We start from the raw sequence: 22014 nt of genomic DNA, 5'->3' as shown, positions 1-22014 counted from the left end.
GTACATACCACACTGCTGAACACTTTAAGGACGCAAGTATCAGCCACTATACTGTTTATATAGGAACAGCACTCTACTACCCTATTAGGATACTGTTAGGAAACTAATTGCCATTACTTGAAGGAACATCTGCAACAGCATGTTACTATACGCATGAAGATCAGTGTTAAAGACCACTTACCCATAATTACTCAAACCACTCGTCACAGAAATATCAGCTGTCACAACAAGCTGGACAGAGACTCTCTTAACTTAATTAATAGAACAGCATAAGTAACACAAACTATTTATTATTTATGTTCTTATGTACTGCCTATATCAGGGGTAGACAACCTGCGGCTCTCCAGGTGTTGGGAAACTACAAGTCTCAGCATGCCTTGCCACCTATCTGCTGGTTATCTACTGGCAAAGCATGCAGGGACTTGTAGTTTCAAAACACCTGGAGAGCCGCAGGTTGCCTACCCCTGGCCTATATAATTGAACTTATGTCTTTGTGATTCTTGCACAATCGACACACTTTTGCTTATTGATACCATATTTCGTATAAACATTTTTGTTTGACTACACAAAGACTTTTACAATCTTTTCCACCAACTACCCCTACATATTTGCATATCAGCACCACAGTGCACTTAGACCTTTGTATATCATAAATCTGTTTTTATGAGGTAGGTATCACATTCATACCAAGTCTGAGCTGCACACATACACATTCGAAAGGCAGTGCTAAGAGGACCTTAGATCCACTCTCGGAGCTTGTTGAATATATTTTTACAGTGGATAATTCTAACTTGAACAAAGAAGATGGTAGAGAACCAGTATTTATGAGTTTACACTGAAATAAGTGATGATATTTTCAAAATTTCAGGAGGAATAATGTATTTAAAATATCTATTCTACAGGGCATATTGAAATTGTACAAAATGAGTAATACACATAACAAAATAAGAGGCACAACTATTTATTGGAAGAAATTAAGTTGGAAGTACAATTCGATAATACAGGTCATATACACAAATAATTAAAATACAACTAATAATTTAAACTTACCACAATAAAGAGGTATAACAGTTTATTATGATCACTTAAACCCGTTTTATACAGTTAAAAGTTTTTAATTCATTTGCATAGTGTATGCATTTAAAAATAGCATATACTGCATATTAATTGTGAATTGCCGAAACACCTTTCTGGTGGCTTTCTGAAAACTGCCTCTTGACTTTTGTCTGCCCCTCCCCTCTGTACCCTTCTGGGGAAAACAAAAAAGAACTAGCACTCACAAAGGGGTCGCAGCTGTGGTTGTTGGACTGCTACCCTGTATAGATTGCCATTAGTTTAGGTAATCTTGCAGAATGTAAAACATTTATTAAAAGTGAATGTAATTCAAGTCATAAGCTAAGTCACCAATCAGCAGTAGTCAAAAAAGGCCTGATTCACGTTTAAATGTAAGTGTGCGTAGCATATCTCACGTGAAACAGCAGTGCGCCTGCTCAGAGACGGACCTTGCGCAAATGCATGCAATTCATGTTGAACACAAATGACACGTACAATTGCCTATGACTTGAAAGCAGAGGGAAAGGGCAGATGAATTAAGGGCATGCGCAGTAAGGGTGTGCCGATGCAAATGCAGCCAATTCAAATCTTGTATTTCTTGTAAGAACGCCTGGTTTCAGCAATATCATTTGCACCAGCTACTGGGCACGTGTAAGTGCAGACTGATAGTGATGACTAACACGGCACAGTCTTTTTAATAAAAAACTACATGTATGCATGTCACTAACTACCACACTACATGTGCACGCAAGGAAGATTACCTATATAAAAACACTACAGTATGCGTTAAAAGCATCTTGATGTATATATTTAAAGAAAAAAAATATTCAATCCCATATTTAATTATTAAATGGTTGTTTTGTTTTTTGTTTTTTTTTTACTTATTATACAATACACATTTTATTATGTGACCTTTTAGTGAACAGACACTTCTGCATATAGTGCAGCCTGTTGTAAGTATCTACATACGGCAAGTAATATTTAGGAAAAGGGTAGTTACACCCAGATTCAAATGGAAACATATCTTGAGATACATTTGCATTTGGTCGTAACTCCATACAAGTTCCAGCCTTTTTTTTTTTTTTTTTATAATGCAGTTGCATCTGAACATGAATCAGGCCTGAATGTGCAAACCTAAAGTACAACATTAGGAAATATTTAAATAATACTACATTTAAAAAAGCTAAATTAGCCAAGCTTATTTGTTCATAGTTAAGTAATACTAAATATTTCCCTTATCCATGCATAAGTAGTAAGACTGCATTCACAATGTGTGTGCAAGCCCAGTACTTACTGGACTAGAAAAATATGAGTAAATAAGACCTCATTAGTATATTTCCCTTAATGCTATTACTATTCCCACAGAACCTATTAGTGGTGATCTGTTCAAGAAAGACTCTACAATGTTTTTCAGGGTCTCATTAGTCATGAAACTAATTTATAATTGGACCAGTTGGGAATTAGTACATTGTTCTGATATTTGTTAATGAATAATACGCATTGTAATGAATTGGTGCCGACACTTACAAAATATTTTAATGACCATATCTAAGCTATTCAACATTGCTTTCCTTTTGTGATTCAATGCAGTGTGAAACATGGACTACATGTCACTTTACTGGATGAAAACGTAATATGTCTGCTTTGTGCCTAATTGCCCAGTTTCTGACTCGGCACAAACGAATGTGTGGCAGAACAGGTTACTGAATGAAAGGGACATAATTGGGTCAGTTCTTATATGCTGATTCATTCCAAATACATAAATATTGCAGAACTCAGAGATGCATTTTTATTTCAGTAACTTAATAGCACCCCATCTCTCTGATGATTTTTATATGCCTTTTTATACTCGTAGCAATCATAGCTGGTAGCTGAATCTATCGCTGGAATTTACTGAACTTATTACTTTATACATCAGCTAATGTAAGCACATGAATATACATCAATAAATAAGCTGCACAAAGTAATTTTTAGCAAAATTTATATAAATCCAAAATATCTTCATTTAGGCAATACACTTGCAGATCTTTACAGCTGTTGGCTGATGTAACGTGCAGCAGGAGACACCATTTATAGCGAGATATATATTTTTGGGCTGTTTGTCAAAAGTCTGGTTGACAACATTGAAGCCAGATTATGTAAATCTGGTCATAGAACATAAGTATAAGGGCTGTCACATTAGGTTTGTTTGACTGATAACTCCCCACACTGAATCCTGCTCATTCAAAATCAATTGTAGTTAGATGGAATGATCCCTGTTGGATAAATTAGTCTTAAAACAACCAAATTATTTGATGGCCTATTCTAGACTATGGAGGGACTCTTCAGTTTGCCAGCTAAATCCTGATCAGTGATTATAACAATCAGGCTCCTGAATATTTGAAAGTGGGGAGGAGGCTGAAAACTTGAGTGTTTGGCTGAATTTATATATGGGGCAGGAATACTAAAATTAGTCTGCATGTGTACATATAAGTGTAGCATGCTTCCGTAATGATACAATCTAATGAAACTTGGATATACTTCATAGTAGGGAATATCTGTTACAGGTATCAGAGGCCTGGTGTCATTTTATACAATGATGACACCAGAAGCACTATCTGATTGGCTATCTGCCAAACAGAAGTAGCGATAGTACGCCATTCATTAGCCTCGTGGCTAGAGTATGTTAAAATTGCAGCTGTCTACTCGGATTTCTTATTTGTCATTCCACTTGGACTACTGCAGGAGAAGGATTCCTATTGGAATATAAAGTGGTAATGGATTAAGCTATTAAAGAAAATGTGTCATTAAGACAGGGATAGATAAACTGGTTTAAACTTGTATTCTTATTATTTTGTTCCTGTTGGATTTAACTGCAAATACTGCAGGGGGCACCTTGTCAGATTACGGCACAATGAATTAATTTATCCACGGAATCAAAATAAAGGTATAATTCAAAATTGTAACAGTATTTCTTTTCCATGATAAACTTTTAACAGGATCTAACCTGTGAACTGAAACTTGGAGTATGTGGGACATATGTTTTAGTGAGATCTTAAGTAGCAATGTTAACTAAATCAATCTGATTTATTTCTTGCATTCCTTAACTGTTCTTTATAATAACAAGCCCTTAAAAGTCCCAAGCTTAGTTTTCGGTCATCAAATGTTGAATTTGAAGAACATGAAAACATGTAAAAGAACCTTGAACATTTAGGGGGGAGATTAAATTCCCTGCGTTGTTGTAAAGAACACAGGGTGCACATCATTACTGCTAGTAGGGTAATTTCAAAGCTGATTTTTGCTCGAAGCTCCCTGAGCAGAAATCAGTGTTAAAATTACCGTACTAGCCAAAGAACAACGTGGGGAATTGAATCTCCCCCATAGAGATTAATTACATACCAACAACAAACAATTTTCCATTTAACTCACACGTGTATTGTGGGACATAATCATATTGCTAAATCGGCGTAGGTGTGATGCATTTTTAAGAAGAACTGAATCCAAATGTCTGTTTGTTTTTTTTTCTTGCTACAATTACACCTCCTCCCAAATTAACACTGCTCAGAGGGAACTTAGCTTTGCTGGCACCAGCAGTCCCTTGATGTTCCAGGGCTCACAATTTTCATGGTAAAGTCCTACAGCTGCATCAACATCCAACATTACAAGAAGTTTCCTTTCAAACTACAAGCTGTGAGCCCTGGAGGAACAAGTAACTGTAGGCACATGTAGGGGGTGTGTTTCTCCCAAATCATGGGGGTCCCAAGCATCACATCCATGTGACTTTGTGAGAAAAAAAAAAACCATGGGCTTAGTTCTTTAAGTGCTGTTACATACAAAATCTTGTGTAACCTAATGTACCATAGAAACAAAGTAAATATTTGTATTTTCAATCTTGTCACAAATTGGATAGTGACAAAACGGACCTTTAATAGCACAGATCTTTATGCATGCGTTAGGTTTATGAAGTGATGTATAACAATTATTACTTATTGCCATTTCTCATTGTGACATCATTGTGATTGTAAGACATTTCTTTAAAAGCCTAACACGCATGTAATTTCAGCACCGAACTGTATAATTAACCCATTGTCAAGTGTTATAAAGGTCTTTCCAGAAACAGTCTGCCAGCATTACACACTAATATAGAACCGGTATTGTGAGCCTTGAATTCTCCCCCCCCCCCCCCTGCATAAATGCAACTTAACACAAGCTATTATGCTGCAGCCACAGAAATATTGTGAATTAGCATGTTCAGGGTTTATTATTTAATCTGCAGAAGTAGATCTGTCTTTTCAATGAGCATTACGTCAATATTAATGACACCATATCTACTGAAAAGAAATAAAACATTTGTTCAATGAATACTGAAAGTTAAATGAATCAATGAATTGTCAATAATAAATATTAAAAACAAAATTTAAATAAATATATTAGTCCATTTGGTTTTCAACATCCATTTAGTATTATGCAAGTATAACAATAATATTATATTAAAATTGTGTTACTTTAAAACAGTATTTTAGTTAAACATTGTTTAAATCAGGACTCCAAATTTAGATGTGGCTCACCGATATCGATGGACGACCATATATCACTTTATGATGCACTGTACTGAATTTTAGGTGACTTGAATCCCTAGCTAGAGGTGTACAGACACAAAAATACATAAACACACCGCCAGGATTTCTGGTGAATGAGCACAGTAGAAGGATGAGGAGATCTCTTCTGGAGACGCCTCTAATCTACCACAGCAGAGCTGCACATAGTGTTCATGCCACAGGCACCAGTCCCCCGATACAAATAATAATAACCCTGAGGGAGAAAAAGTACCAAAATATATTTGTGTGTAAAACGTTACCTTTATTTATCTACTATTTCCAATGTCTGACAAATACACAAGGATAGACTAAACTTTACCCACGGATGTTCACATTCAAAGTTTAGGGAGAGGGGGCATTATAGACATGATTTACACTTAAATTGTGGAGGGTTATTTCTAAAGCACCATCCTTCTTTCTCTATAATATGATAGGAGAGAACATTTTATAGTTTTAGGAGTTTGTGTATAGTATCTATTATGGGGGGTACATTACTAACTGTACTATTTTGTAATTTTTAAGTTTCAGCTTTAAATAACCATCATGGCTTTTTATTACAATTTTTTTCTACCCTACATCTTATATTCTCCCCTCAAGACAGAAATGATTTTACCAAACATTCACTCCATGGCGTAAATGTACCAAGATGCGAGTTCCTGGCGGGCTTGAAAAGTGGAGATGTTGCCTATAGCAGCCAATCAGGTTCTAGCTATCATTTTGTAGAATATACTAAATAAATGATAACTAGAATCTGATTGGTTACTATAGACAACATCTCCACTTTTCAAACTCGCAGCTTGATACATTTACCCCCTGGATTCACTGAAAGGCTGGCTACTGGTATAGGTTGTGACTAGTCAACTTCATTTACTGCTTTCACCCTAGAAGAATGAAAGAGGAATCACTGAATCCTTTACTTATTAATTGTAATCCGTCCTGGCCAATAGTGATTTTGGATAAAGTCATTTGAATTAAATGTCACCAATTCACTGTATGTTTAAGTTAATGATAAAGACTGATATTGGATAACATGGATACTTTCAAGTCAATGCATTATAATTTGACCTAGTTTTTAAGTTAGAATAAAAACATAAGATTCCTCTAATGTAAATAAGTTACCTGCTCTCCCCAATCTGTTCCCCAGCTATTCTTGATAGCCCAGAAAGGTTTGCCATCACCTGCACAGAAAAAAAGTTAAGTCAGAAGTAATGGAAAAGAAAAAAAAAAAAAAAAAAAAAAAAAAAAAAAAAAAGAAAAAAAAAAAAAAAAAGAAAAAGCACATTATGGTGGTATCAGGGAAAGATTAAAATATTGTATTTACAACTTACGTTCCCCATAGCCCACTAAAAGTACGGCATGGTCAATCATCCAAGGATTGCAAAGTATACGGAATGGATGAGAAATACCTTTACGGTAAAACTAAGAACAACAAAAGCACATAACAATTAACAAGAGGTAAATGGATTTTAAAATAACAAAGGAGCGTAAATAAGCAGTAATTGTAAGATAAGGCAAATAAATCCTATTTAATAGTATATTAACCATGATATAATAACAGAAATTGAGTCTAATGTAATGAGGAGGCATAACATTTATATAGCTTAGCCATGTTCTTGTAAAATATCACTTGCAGCATTTTTACAACATAAATACCACTATATTGAGCACAAAACCATTTCATAACAGGACGTGGGAGATAATTATACCTGAGCTACATTGCCACCATGGTAGTGGGAAAAAAGGTCTTCAACACCAATTTAAAAAGGCAGCACCGGTGTCAATGTATGGCGACAGATACATTTCTTACTTTAATGCTGGGTGGATGTGTGATGAAGCAAAACTATTGGTTGTGAAGGCCATTATCGGTGTAAGCAAGTCTTAAGCAGTGGGAGAGATACATACATGTAAGGGATATGTTACATTAAAAATGTTATTTAGGAAGTTGAAATAAAAACAAAAAGCAAATACTGCTACATGCTGATTAGGTCATACACACAGACCTGATCACCAGCCATCTCCTCCTACAGGCACTGTGAGGAGCATTGCTATGTATTTTAATATGGAACGGAAAGTCAGCCATATAGAAAATAACATATCTACTAATATTTAGGGTTGATATTTTTTATAAAAGCACTTATCTGTAAAACTACAGGTCCCAAGCTTTCTATAATAGATCCGATATTGTCAGTATAAAATAAAAAGTGAATACAATATTGGTTCAGTCAACTTTGTTTACATTTTCTCCTATCGATGTGTTAATGTTCCAATGTGGTCGATCTAATATATAAACGTCACACTTTCACATAGAAGGAACAATGACAAATACACCAGCTTAAGTAAAGAGAGGACATAGCTGCACATCCAGCTTCAAAAAGACACCTCACATATTATTAGGGTTTCCTTTCATCAAGGTGGATGAATAAAATACTTCACCAATCATATGTTCAACAATTTCAATAATTACATGTGATTTAGTTATTTACATGTAAAAAATACTATGATTGCAATGAAAACTTAATGAATACACAGCGTGGGTTCTTAAAGTGCCTCCATCACAGAATATTTGTTCTTTTTGTGCAAATAGGTCTATAACATTCTGGGTAGAGCACGTCATACACCATGTCCAATAACGGTTTAATTCATGCAAACAACAATCAGCGGTCAGGATCACAGTCTGAGCCGTGTGTCTTAATAGGGCTACTCACCTGCATTGCAAAAGCATTAAGAGCTATGGATATTGGCCCATTCTGAGCCAACCAGGCTGCAATCTCTGAAATATGAATAGATCATAAAGTAGTAAGAATGAGTCATATGTACTTGTGCTGTTGTCAGGGTGCAAAATTATAGATCGATGCTTACTGCATGTATTTGAAAACAAAGCATTGCCTTGCTCACATTTCATTTGTTTTAACTTTGGTGGACATCTACCTTTAAAGCAAAATACAGGCCGGGCACCTAATACAGCACATAACAGGCCTGAGTCATTAGGTAAAGCAAGGCACAAAAAGGAGTAAATGTTCTCTGGGACAAACCATGTAACAATGCAAGTGGTGCAAATTAATTTATTGTTTTGCACATATGATAAATACTGGCCGTTTTTGTCATCTAGCACACAAATACTTGATAGCTTTATTTTTGCACTGAAATTTTAATTTGATCTAGGACATGACCTACCCCAACTATAAATCTGTCCCCACATTTTAAATTTACCTCCCCCTCCAATGCAACATGGTTTTGACCAGATGCAAAGTTACTCATTTTTTATGCTTTGCTCTCCTTAATGTCTCAGTCCCAACATTTTTTAAAGAACATTATTGTTGATATTATATCTCAAATGTTTAATTAGTATTGCATGTTCTATCATTTGAAAACAATTAAGCAACATTGTGATCTATAAACTGAAAATTTTTATTTGCTCTATTTTGCCTCCAACACAGGAATTTACATGCTAAACATAATTATATGTTATTAAACTGTGCAAGCCATGCACAAACTCAGCAAGTTGTATCTTCCACCTTGCTCTAGATTTTTGGTCCTTGCCAGACCACAGCATGGCTCTAAACATGTCATACCCCTCCCCGCTAGGCTGCACCCTTCATATAGTGGATGTGAGAGGAATCATACTTTAAAAGGTTGTCAGGAGTGCTCTGGGGGGGATAAAGGATTTATGGGGAAGAGAACAGGAATAACATGATATCTATGCAATAGATAATGCCTGTCGTCTATTACAAAAATATTTTTACACATTAATCCATTACTGTCTACGTTAGACAAGCATCATGACAAGGCATCAGACAACGGTTCATTGTTGCACACTACCAAAAATATTGGCACAGCCAGCAGGCGCTAGTTTTCACCTACGTGTCTCATCCTTTGGAATCTCCACAGAGCTGTTGATATAAGCTGAGACCTTGTTGGTGGAGAAGCTGCATAGCTCCTTGTGTCCATGGTAGCTGTAATCTATTTCTGTTTCCAGACCTCCTAGATAAAAAGGAAAAAAAAAGAAAGAAGGAAGAGGAGTTGGGGGTCATAGAATTGATACAGAATTAGACACTTCTGAAATATTAAAGTAGATTGATATTTTCCATGTAATGGAAGTGAAAATAAGGAACACATCGATTAAAGGTTATAGTACCCATAGGATTATTCCAGTCATATGAAATAGTCTTTAAGCACTTATTTGCTTCAGATATTTTTCGTCTTTAAAATGGGAGAACACAAAAAGAAGAAGAAAAAAAAAATGCAATTTCCCTTTTAAGAGGCACTGGTAAGATATCACAGATGAACTGACTTACTGCAGAATACAATGAATGACTGACACATGGCAGCATTCCCTGCATCAGTTGTACATTCTGCCTGAGTTGTATTCATTGCTTATGAAAGGCAGCTTTATCGGCACTGTAAACAGCGATCATTTGACCCGATGATGAAAGTGCCCATAAACATTGAGTTAACAATGGATGCAGACATCAAGGAATGCTGCATCCATGCTGTGCACAGTTTATCTGTCAGCATTTTATTGTGAAATTAACCAGGACTGGTTAAATCCACTAGCACTGACAAACTCCCTGTTCTCCTGGCTGGGGCTGCAACAAAAGGTCATTTAAAGCTCCTGCGCTAGATTTAGTGAGACCTGACCAGTGTCAAAAAGTGAGTGACAGAGATTCTGGCTGTGTGCGAGTATTGGGACCCTGCTAAGTATCTCAAAACGGTGGAGAGGATCACTACCAAAGAACTATTATAGGGCAGCAACGGAATTTTGTAAAAAATGTTTTATGCACTATGCATGCCCTAAGAAGAAGCCCCATTCATCCCTGTGCAATGACCTAGCATGAAACATCTTTGAACTTTGTGTAAATGCTGAATGTTAGTATTCTTGGCTTGGCTATCTGACAAGTTCTATTGTAGTAAATAAGAGCTCTCACTGAATCTTTTCAAACATAATTTTCTCATTTCAATTAACAAAGTAATACCATTTCCAATGACTGTACAGGGATGATAGCAAACCAATGCAATCTTGAAATCAGCAGCATGGAAAACAACATTGGTACCTACCCAGCTTCTCTATAGCTTCATATGCATTTGATGGAAGCCCTCCTCCACAGGCATGGTCTACACCATCACAATCCACCAGCTCTGCAAGAGAGAGTTTAAATAGTTTGCAAGACTGTAAGCGAGTTACTGACATAGTTCCCTTTGCAAAGTCAATTTCAAAAGCGAAAGCTGTGAAAGAAGAGTATGTAGTGTTACGAAAACGGGCACATCAATGTGCCAGAGATTAGATCATCAAATGAATTTATAGAAGTATCAATTTAAATATATATTAAACCGCTCATCCTTAAAATCCTACGCTTCATGTTAATTGTGGGCAGCATGGTGTGTTAGTGGTTAGCACTTCTGCCTCACAGCACTAGGGTCATGAATTTGATTCCCAACCATGGCCTGCCTGCACGTACGTACATATATATGTATATTTTTAGACTAACGCTATTCAAACAGGAATATTCTCTATATGCAGTGGATCTATTTCATCATACTCTCATATTACTTAGGATCTAAGAAGTTATTTTTTTAAGTACAGCTGCAGAGATATCTTTTGGATCACTAAAGGAAGTTTAAGTGGATATCCATTGTTTTTTTACTGAACAATGAGCCAGATAATTTGACAATTAGTCTGTACACAAATAATTTCATATACCTCTGAATATTTTATAAGGATATGTAGTTTCCAGATATATTGCACATTTGATGTAGTATACATGTGGTTTACCAGCTAATTGAGATTTTATTATATATGATGCGTTTTTAATGAATTTATAAAATACATTTTTAGGAACTGTGGATAGTTCAATTCTGTTCATGGTTACAATTTCACTATTGCAAAGTTTTCTTTCTAGCTTTTCGGAGTCTGACTCAAATGGCTAATATCAGCCGTTTTAGCCTATGAGGAAAGGGATCCCTCTCCACATCCTTCCTGATCCACCCTTTGCTAACTACTGCAAAATGGATCTTTGCATGTGCAACCCAAGGCCATGCATGCACAGTAAAGATCCTGGGTCAGAATCCTTAGTTGATAGTTTAGTAAATTCATCACCAGGACAGCCTCCAATTGGATGCGCTATCATTACGATAAGGGGTGATATTTAATGAGGAGCATATGCGATCATTCATAAATAGGCCCCTCAGTGAGAACAGGTTAGTAACATTGCTTAAAAAGATGCAAATTCCTACTAAACCATACCAAACATTTGTTTTCACCCTGGGCAGTCGCCCCTATCGCACAGCCCTAGTTATGGCCCTGCATATGTACACCATATAGAGAAATGAAGATGTATCCAGGCTGGAATGAGGAGCAGATATGTCCGCTTAACAACAGACACACCCCTCAGACACTTATATCAAACTTGACGACATGTACAAAAACCTTTAATTGTATGTTAAGAACACAATCGATAGGAAGCATCATTTAAACTTGAAAAATCTAGAAAATACAGCAGGAACAACTTTCCCACCTTCCTAGAAAAAAAAAAATTATGTTTTTATCTTTGCTTTAACATGCTCAGCAAATCCTTATCTATTGCCAAGCAACAACTAAAGTCTCAATAAGAATCTGTGAATCATGGGCAAACCTCTAATTACAAGCTTGTTCATCATTATTCGCTACTTACACCTACCCCTAACCACCTGCAAATAAAACCACCTTGTCATTCGTATCTGCAACTACGTCCCAGTCTGAATCTGTACACTATTGCTCAAATATCCCCTTACTCTATATATTGCCTGCATTAGACCACCCCTACCATGACCTGTCACGCCTCTTTAGGGACAATAGGCAACAGCAGGCGGTTCAGAATAGCCGTAGCTGCTTACGTTCACTTTCTGAGCATGCATAGTGTGGGAAAAAAATACGCTATGCAAACGTTTTACTTTGCATCAGGCCCTTTAGGTTTTATAACCATGATTACAGGATATTATCCTATATTTACAAGCAGAAAACACAACCAGTTTCAGGTTATTGTCCTTCATTCAGCAACAAACAAACAGTTATGCTCATTTAAGCCAAGTATTATAGAGAAAAAAGCTATGTAAAAATAAAAAAAATAAAACACCTAACAAAGAAATATATTTGCACATACTGATGAACCATGTATAATTGCTGTATTATATTTACTGTAATATGCTGAAGCCTTAATTAGGGGGACATATGACCATTCAGGCATCTATAGCTATTGTACCTTGCTCAGAGAGAGAGATGAGTGATCCTCTCTTCAAGAACCACTGTCCTTCAATATTCCCGATCACTGAAAAAGCCCAACATGAGCCACACATGCCCTGTACATGAGGTAGAAGAGTGTGAATAAAGCAGACTAGTATGAGGAAAATGCAGAGACAATTAAAAAAAAATTGTTTAATAAAGAGTAATGTCTGATCCAAGTTGCGATTCCACTGTTTTAATACAATGCTCTGAAATTGAATTGCTTATGTGTTCTGTCTTAAAAGTGTTTATAGGTTTGTATAAAAGCTCAAAGTACAAAAAAAACAACAACCAAACAAACAACCCATAAATATTTGATTTGTATTATATTGCCTCAAGTTCATTTTTTCTTTTCACAATTATCTCTGCCGTTCACATCCATCTACACTGGAATTTGTGTTTTAAATTTGTATTTCATTAAATAGCAATTTAATATGATTCACATTGGTACGATTAGTATAAAATGTTTGTGCAGAAAATCTGTTGGCATTTAAAGTTAAGGATAACTCGGGGAAAAAAAAAAAAGAAAAGAAACAATATGAAATGACTTGGGGTGGAGAAGGCATAGGATTCTTTAGGGAAGAGTTTCCAAATCCTCTCTTCAATTGCACCTAATAGACTGTTTTGAGGACTTCCTTAATCTTACAAAGGTAAATTATCACCAATGTCACCACAGGAAAAATACATGACCAATGCTCATGAACCATTTTTTACATGTTTCAAATGTTATTGATGTAAATAAGAAAATGTACTCAAAGGTTAGTAAATAAGCTTTTGAAAATATCCTTAATTATGTATATTCATAAAACAGACATATTTACCTAATATCTCTAACATGTCATAATTTCATAACAGACATATAACCAAGTTAATAAATAATAATTTCTGCAGCAACTTGTGAGTAGTTTTATTGCAATACTAATGCAGAAGATTACCGTTCTGTTTTATGCATAAATATTTGTTCCTGGCTCGCTGGTGGGTTTCATACTGTATCTAATGTAGTCATGAGACCCTCATGGAGATAGGGGAAATAGACTCAGAAAAGTGATAATTGGTTCACCTCCAACCACCACCAAGCTAGTACTTGAAGGGCTGTACCAGTGGTAAATGCAAACTCTATTCACACTAAGTGGATGCATTTACCATTGAGTTTACAATGCTCAGAATGAATGGATTTCTACACTGGGGAAATGGTAAGTTTGGCAGGTGGTCTCCAATAGCTGAAATAGTAATAAAAGAGAGCAGCAATGCATTGCATTGTAACAAACAGTATATCATCAAAACGGGAGCTTTATATTTAATTTTTAATAAAACAGGAACAAAACTGTAATCTGTATTAGTGGTTTATGCTTGATCGGTTTATCTTCAGGTTTTTAGAACATTTCAGCATTGCAATACTAATGTTTTCACTTATTTATTCTAATAAAAGGGATAACAATTTGCAATGAAAGAGGAAGAATATGTGGACAGTGTAAAATGTTTCTTGCACAACATTCCAGAGTTTGGCGAGGAAAGCAGAAGTGGTTGGAAGTGGAGTTTAGGGTGTAAAAAACGGACAGAGGATTTTGTCCAGAAATAGTTAGACTTGAGGAATGTACAGTTTCCCATTACCTGGTTTTTAACATCAGTGACAGCTCCATGCTCTCTCCAGTCCCACTCTGTAGGTGGAGGGTCTTTTGGGACCTCAGCCTTCTTCATGGGACGAGGAGGCTGGCTGGCGAGTAGAGGATTCAGGTACAGAGTTCTGAACTCATCCTCTGAAAGATGCACATACATCAGTGCAATCAGTAAATACAGACTCAAATGTTGACTATGTATATTTACACACGAGTTATGTACTTCTACAGAAGAATTTTGATAGCTGTATGTTCTACTTCCTGTAAACTAAGCGCAATAAATTCCTGTATTCTAAAATCAAACAAAAAGCTCTTTTACCCCAATCTTTATTCAAAGATTAAAAAAGCAGTTTTGCAGAAATTATTAACATGAGACTTGAAAACAGATTTTGGGACCGCATTTGGGGTCCCAAACCACACATTGCGCACTTCTAGTCTGGGACAAGAGGCAAAGAAATCTGTTTTTACTGGAAAAGGAGTTATCACCATTGCAAAGACTGGAACCGTTTGCACAGCAATTTCACTATATGGGTCTGTAAATCGTTTGTCATTTTCAATATTTTCTGCAGTATTGAAGAAAATCGGGCACACAGTTTGATTGGTTTAACCTTCAAACTAGATCAGTCTTGGCACATGGTCTCCTTTCTGGATTCCCAATTTTCAGATCCTATTGTTATTTTTTCCCCCCCTTAACAAACTTGTCACTATGCCAAAGAGCAATGAGTTGTTAGTGGCTACAGGTCCTTTAAAGGAAGCGTAAGCCGTTTTATCACTGCAGTACATGTTGTGGCGAACACAACAGAGAAGACTGTGGTCCCAAAGAAAATCAGCTGTTAGGCTTGGATTTTAGCCACCAAGTAATTTTTTTAGCCGACACAAACAGACCTATAGGAGCCTAGCTAGTGATACTAAAACTACAGCTGGTTTCAGAATTACTCCAGTAGTTAAGATGACTTCATCATTCCTTCTGTCCCTTATCCACATTCTCCTAGAAAGATGGATGGAGAATGTTTCACCCACCATAATGTCTAATAATGTCAGAAAGTGCACTCCATGGTAACATCAGCAGTGTACACAGTGTTAATTTAGCTACATATTAAAGGTATTTGTTTTATGTTTATGACCAACCTGCCAGTTATACAGTACCTTGCAATTATGGCTTTTTTTTTTTGTACAAGTTACCAACTACCATATCACTGTGCAACTACAGTCTCAGTTTTAAATGGCAATCTGTAATTGAACACTGGGGGACTCAATACATTGAAAAACACTGGTATATCTTATATGAGGACACAAAGTCAAGTAAAGCTCTGTTGTCTCATTGAGGGATAAATGTACCCCACGTGTAAATCTTCAGTATGATATCTTGTCACTGTGAAGATTTAAATATCCCAGAAAGAATGTTCTACCTGGAATAGTACATTACACTGCCACAAACTGCTTCCAGATAATGATGGTGGACGAGTTTTAGGTGGTCCCAATGATGCAATCTGTGGTTGTCTATGAACACCCTCATCTTTGGTCACCACACTGACAGTAACCACAGAAGACAGTTAGATGTGTCTGAAAGTATGTTTTCTTCACAACATAAATAGAATACATGGTAATGAAATGACAAATAGTCCTTGCAGATTTCAGTTTATATTACCTAACTTAATAATGAGCTTCTTGCAAAACCCTTATGTTTCCTCCTCACCAATGTTCAGTAGCTTGTACCACAAAATAGAGGATGTTTCAGAATTTCCTACTGTCTGTATGCATCAGCTGTATTTTCTCTTCTGTTTTGTCCGATATCCAGTTACTCACCTGTCAGATCACTAAACTTAGTAATGCCATATTCGGCAGTCCCTCCGTCCTTTTCCTGAATCTCCTTTGCCTTTTTGATGTTTTCAGAGAATATGTGTAGACGTTTTACAGCTTCTGAAAAACAGAATGATGGAATAGAGCACTCTCAGGCTGGGTACACACTACAGGTTTCTCACCCAATCATCGGTCCAATGACACAATAAACGAAATTATGTCCGATATCGCATTAGTGTGTACACTCCCACATTCATGTTTTATCATTCTAAAGCACATTGTATCTTTGATTTGCCCTTATAAATGGACTAAAAATCTCTGTAAACGATGGAACGATGTCAGGCAAATTCTGAAGTGTGTATGCACTCACGACCAGCAGTGTAGGCAGATGTCCATAGAGTTTACAGAGTCACAACCTTTCCAGCCGATGGTTATGACAACTGAAGAGCACAGACCTGAAGGTAAATGGTGTAAGTAAATACACATGATTCAGCATGCTGATTGGGATTTTCAGTAGTTTGGAAAATTGTTAAAGATATCGCATCGGGAGAAATTTCCTGTAGTGTGTACCTAGACTTAGACCAACATCACATAATTCAGGCTTCTCTATTTCTCACATGTTTAGAGGAAAAAGGCACCAATTCTAAAAAAACACTTTCATGGCATATTAAAATCATACGGACAAGTCATCACCACAGACCTTGATTTAAAGTGCTCACCTTCGCAGTTGCCACTGCATGGGTGAAGTTGGTTTATTGTATGTATAACAAAATAATAGAACAAACTTAATTAAAAAAAAAAAGGGGGGGGGGGCTCACCATCATCATCGTTGTATTTTTTATTGTACGTCATCACAAACTCCTTAAATAATGATAGTGTTTCAAGAACTTGTTCCTTAAAAAAAAAAAAAAAAAAAAAAAGCAATTGTTAATGGAAAATTACAAAAAGAAAAATGGGCTTAATGGCTGAGACATAATTAAAACGTGAATCAGGAATGTAGCTGAGCACCCATATAAATTATACCTCGGTTTTCATGTCCTGTTGTGGGGATGGTTCTATACCACTGAAATCTGTTAGAAGACCTAGAAGGATGGATAAATAGACAGATATTATACAAGTAAATAACACAAATAATGTTGTAAGGACAAATTACGAGGAGCGTAACACATTTACTACCAGGGCAGGGCTGGCAAATTTTAGCCCGGGGGGGATCAACACTAGACTTGACTAGACTTGGCAGCCTATTTTGAAGGACAAAAATGCAGATGGCCCAGCAACCCAGCCCAAGGTAGCCCACTATGATATTTAGTTGCACTATGAAATAAAAAATTAATTGTACAGACCTTCTTGAGAACATGTTTGCTGCAAAATTTTAGTCTCATTTAACCATTGGACAGTTAAAATGGAAAATTTACACTTCACTCCCTGCAAAAGACACAAACAACAAAAGAGTTTAGTTCAACAATGCCCAGTAACATTCTGATGGTATTGCACAAGATTATTGAGGCAAGGCTGGATTTGTACTAATACAGCCTGGACCTCAAGCTTTAGAACCCTATTGGAGCCCTGACAAATCAAATGGTAGCTAGTATCTGATTGGTTGTCTAAGAGTGTCTGACTACCACAAGTACAAGTTGTCGGATTATTGAGTTTCTGGGATCAGTACCTGGCGGTTCCAGTTTCCCTGCAATTGTGTATCATACCTTGGCTGTGAACTCTATTCTTTATTGTATCCTGTGCATCGGATATTGGCTATAAACTCTGATCCGCTTATATTAATTTAAATGCTTTGAAAAAAAACTGTGCCATTGGTGGGGCTAATGCCAACACATGAATGCCATGTAAACACGTTAAAGTAAATAGATATTCATAGTGTTACTTGTGAGGCATTGTCACATTCATCTGCAGAAGTGCATAAAATTTGTTTGTCGCTGGTGTTTGTCGCTTCCCAGGTGTGGGGGAGGGGGGGTGCTTCTGCAGACCCTTAGAGGTTGTCTTAAATCCCCTCAATTACAGATACACTCTTACAAATTCAGGGAGTTGGTGCAATGGGTAGGTATATGAATAGGGTACAGGGTAGTGGAATTCTGATGTATAAATCAGTTAACTGACAATCCCAAATGATAGTTTATGTTATTTGTAGATAATAAGTTTATATAAAGTTGCAATTATGTAAATGTTGCACATTTCAAGTATGGCAGCAGAACAGGATACTTCACATAGGTTGCGAATATCCTGTGATACAATCTTTGAGTTCCACTTCTACACTGCCATTCCAACCATGTAAATTTGCTTTTCACAGAAGTGATAGTTTATGAATAGAGCAAAACGACGACTGTCAGCGACTGTGGTTGGGGTCGGATTAGGAACACTTGAGGCCAAATTTTTCTGGCATGACAAGACATTTAACAGCACTTCCGCTAGGCTTACATCACTTCTTCCCATTTAGAAAAAAGAATGCATATAACTGAGGCACACTTGGATGTTATAATTTCTCAAATATTAAATATTTTATGATTAGTCACAGCTATATAAGATATCTTGCAGGATTCTCATTATTATAGCAGTCAGTGAGATTTGAGATTTATGACAACTACTTTTCTGCAATGGGATTTATACCAGTCAATTAATATATGTTTCCATTTCACCTATCTGAAAAAAACATGTTGTATTGGAGATGGGAGTTAAATTTAAAATGTGGGGACATATTTATACTTGGGGTAGAGCATGTCCTAGATCAACTTTAAATGTCAGTGTAAAATTAAAGCTTTCATGCATTTGTGTGGTACAAGAAAAAGCAACCAGTATTTTCTTTATGTGCAAAATAAAAAAATGAATTAGCACCTCTTGTTATAGCATGGTTTGTCCAGGATCAAATTTACTCCTTTTTTTCCCCCTTATCCTCCTACTTGACTCAGACCCAATGTCTGCACTTTACCAGCTACTATGAAACAATTACTAATAATTTTATGAGACGCAGATGAAATGAGCATCATAATGGTTAATATCCAGATCAGGAATAGTGTAATTGTAGCAGCTGAGGAATTAAGGAATAAAAAGTTATTACACTGAGTCATTATTATTACACAAAATAAAATACATAAAACAATACAGAAAGTGACAACAAAGCAGTTGCAGTTTAAGTCTGCAATTTTAAAATCACTTTATTTGCACATTGTAAGCACAATCACTACTTTAGTTCACTATTTTATATTTCACTATCTTCTAGACACTTGGATTTACTTTTATTTCAATGACCAATAATAAAGAATTAATATTTTAGAAATTCTATCATCCTAGTGTGCCCCAATTCTACACATTATTTTTTGTATGGGTGCACCTCTGAGTGTGTAGAATAGATATACTCCCTGAGCAGATACAATTATTCAGATTAATTCAGGGGATGTTGCAAAAAATACTTGGTGAAGCTGAACCAACCACTACTGTAACTGCTTTTTCCCATGCAAGCAACCAAAACTCCATAATCTCTTATGGCACAGGAAGTTGCTGGTCATTTCTGATAATTATTTTATATGGAATATAAGAAAAATAATCATGTTGGTGCAATTAAAACATTAAATACAAAATAGTGCAATGGACTGTGCATTAGAACTAGTAAATAACTTAACTTTTTTCATTATTCACTCCTTTGAATGCTCATAAATGAACTTGCAAAACCAGTGTTGTTCGGTAATAATTGCATCTTCTGATCTAATTAAATGGCAGACAGCTACTGCAGACATAATTATTGGGTTCCCTAAACAATAACTTTTACTGTAACCAGCATGCTTTGTAACAACGCATATTTGTGTAATGTCAGCAGATCTTTCAGTAATTGTTCACTAACTGATGCAAGTTATTCCGTGATGGATAGAAGGCAAATCCTCAAAACATCAGCTGACACCAATAATGACTGATGAAATATTCCAGTGTCACCAGTTTGCAGTTGTTGAACACAAAATGATCAGTCATCAGCTCTGCATTTGTTTTAGTAAACAGAATATCGGCACATCTTGTGACTTACCCACAGTTTAGTTAGGCTGTGCAGCGGGCAATTATCAAGGACGTTTTCACCTTTCTTACACAATGTGCGTCCAAGAAAGGCAATAAAGTCATACTTTATTCCAGATACCAACTGCAGGTAATAAAAATACAAAATAGCAACTTTGTAAATTATGTGTACATAAAACATAGGTGTAAGTCCCTTTCATATTTCTATTTTTTTTTTTTTTTTTATAGAATTTAAAAGGAATACACTGAAAATAAATACTAAAACATTCAATAACTAATGACATTGATTTCAACCACTGATAACTACAATGCAACAACTTGAGGGACATTTAAACCAGTCTGTAAAAAAACAGTTTCCAGGTTTATTTTCGAGTTTGCGATGCAGTTTATCTGTGACATCAAATGAATGCAGGGCTGCCAAGCGGTAAAATGCTCTTTATTAGTAGTATTAATGCATTCTCTATTAATAACATTATGAAAAATAAAATCCTAACAATGCTACCAACTCCTAGGCTAAAAAGTATGCAGTATCCGTGAGATGCATTTAAAGTCAGCATTAGCAATGTGTTGCGTAGCAAGTGAGCATTATACTTAATATTTGCACATGCTGTATAAACAGATAATTAGTATGACACTGGTATTACAGATGAAGACAGACTGGAGTATCAGACTATACTGACCTGCTTGCGGACATCGGCGATGCGCAGTGGTCGGTAAATGTCATCCTGGCCGCTCAGGCTGTTGTACTCCCGCTCCGCGATCTTCATCAGAGTCTTTATCTCGGGCTCCTCGGGTGAGACTTCCAGCCATTGACCCGGTGGGTTTCCGCACACCAGTCCCAGAACAGTGATGAGGACAAGCGAGTTGCAGACTACAGCCATTCTTCAGCGCAGTGAACGAGCTGCCCGCGTCTGTTTACTGTGGATGCAAACAAGGATCATGTGACCGCGCTCTGAGGCTGCAGCAGACATAGTTGATGTGGGAAAAGGTGGCAGCCATATTCAAACCTGGCAATGCACTGCGTTCTTAATTTAGGGAGCGTATTTCTGAAGTAGAGTTCTTCTCGCTGTTCCGCTGCGGAATATGCGATGCAGCTATATATTGGCAGTTGCTAACATAGTAATCGACTGAACAAGACCCGAGACGGAACGTCACTGTTTAGAACTTCTAGTTCAAGAATTAATAAATGAAATCCGTTTTCACTACATGAATGGGAGGCTTTCGTGAAAATGTCCGACCATCGTATAATTGCTGTGTGGAGCAAATGGATTAACTCATGTTCTCCGATTGATACATTTTGAGCAATAAAGAATGATAATCTGTGATTGTTTTAATTTCGCTGATTTCGCTGGGTGATTACCTGTCGTTCTTTCTTAGGCCACTAAATGGCAGAGTTGATCTACTGAAAAAGAGATGGGATCTGGGCAAATACTGTTTTACACAGATCATTTTATTATCAAAAATTTACTGAAACGTTGTTACTAACTTGACCTTTCTGTGAGAGGCTTTGCAATATGCAGCCTTTATAGCAATATCGTATCGATCTGAGGGAAACACATTTTTTTCTGTGGTGCTAAAATCAGAAAAATAAGGGTCTATTTATTAAAGTGCGACCAGCCATTAAAATGGAGAAAACAGTAGTTTTCTCCATAACATGGTTATCGCACAATTTAGGAAGGGTTTTATGACAGGGTTTCCTCTC

The 22014-nt window shown here is 36.4% G+C and overlaps 1 protein-coding gene across 2 annotated transcripts; it reads right to left on the bottom strand.

Moving 5' to 3' along the window:
- Positions 1-945: 945 nt before the first annotated feature.
- On the bottom strand, positions 946-21249 carry CTSF (cathepsin F). Of its 2 annotated transcripts, XM_075188736.1 has the most exons (14): positions 20993-21248; positions 20326-20436; positions 17645-17726; positions 17325-17383; positions 17120-17195; positions 16308-16421; positions 14497-14642; positions 12866-12962; positions 10686-10766; positions 9492-9611; positions 8336-8400; positions 6959-7049; positions 6750-6808; positions 946-5844 (listed from the first exon to the last, which is right to left on the bottom strand). In XM_075188736.1, the coding sequence occupies exons 1-14, from the start codon at positions 21191-21193 to the stop codon at positions 5770-5772; spliced, it is 1377 nt and encodes a 458-aa protein (XP_075044837.1). In that variant the 5' UTR covers positions 21194-21248; the 3' UTR covers positions 946-5769. The 2 variants fall into 2 exon arrangements, with proteins under 2 accessions (XP_075044837.1, XP_075044838.1); XM_075188737.1 differs by lacking the exons at positions 946-5844; positions 6750-6808 and having other exon boundaries at positions 9488-9611; positions 20993-21249.
- Positions 21250-22014: the final 765 nt, after the last annotated feature.

This window comes from Mixophyes fleayi, chromosome 10, assembly GCF_038048845.1.
Source record: "Mixophyes fleayi isolate aMixFle1 chromosome 10, aMixFle1.hap1, whole genome shotgun sequence".
NCBI lineage: Eukaryota > Metazoa > Chordata > Amphibia > Anura > Limnodynastidae > Mixophyes > Mixophyes fleayi.
This window is presented reverse-complemented; position numbering and strand designations above follow the sequence as displayed.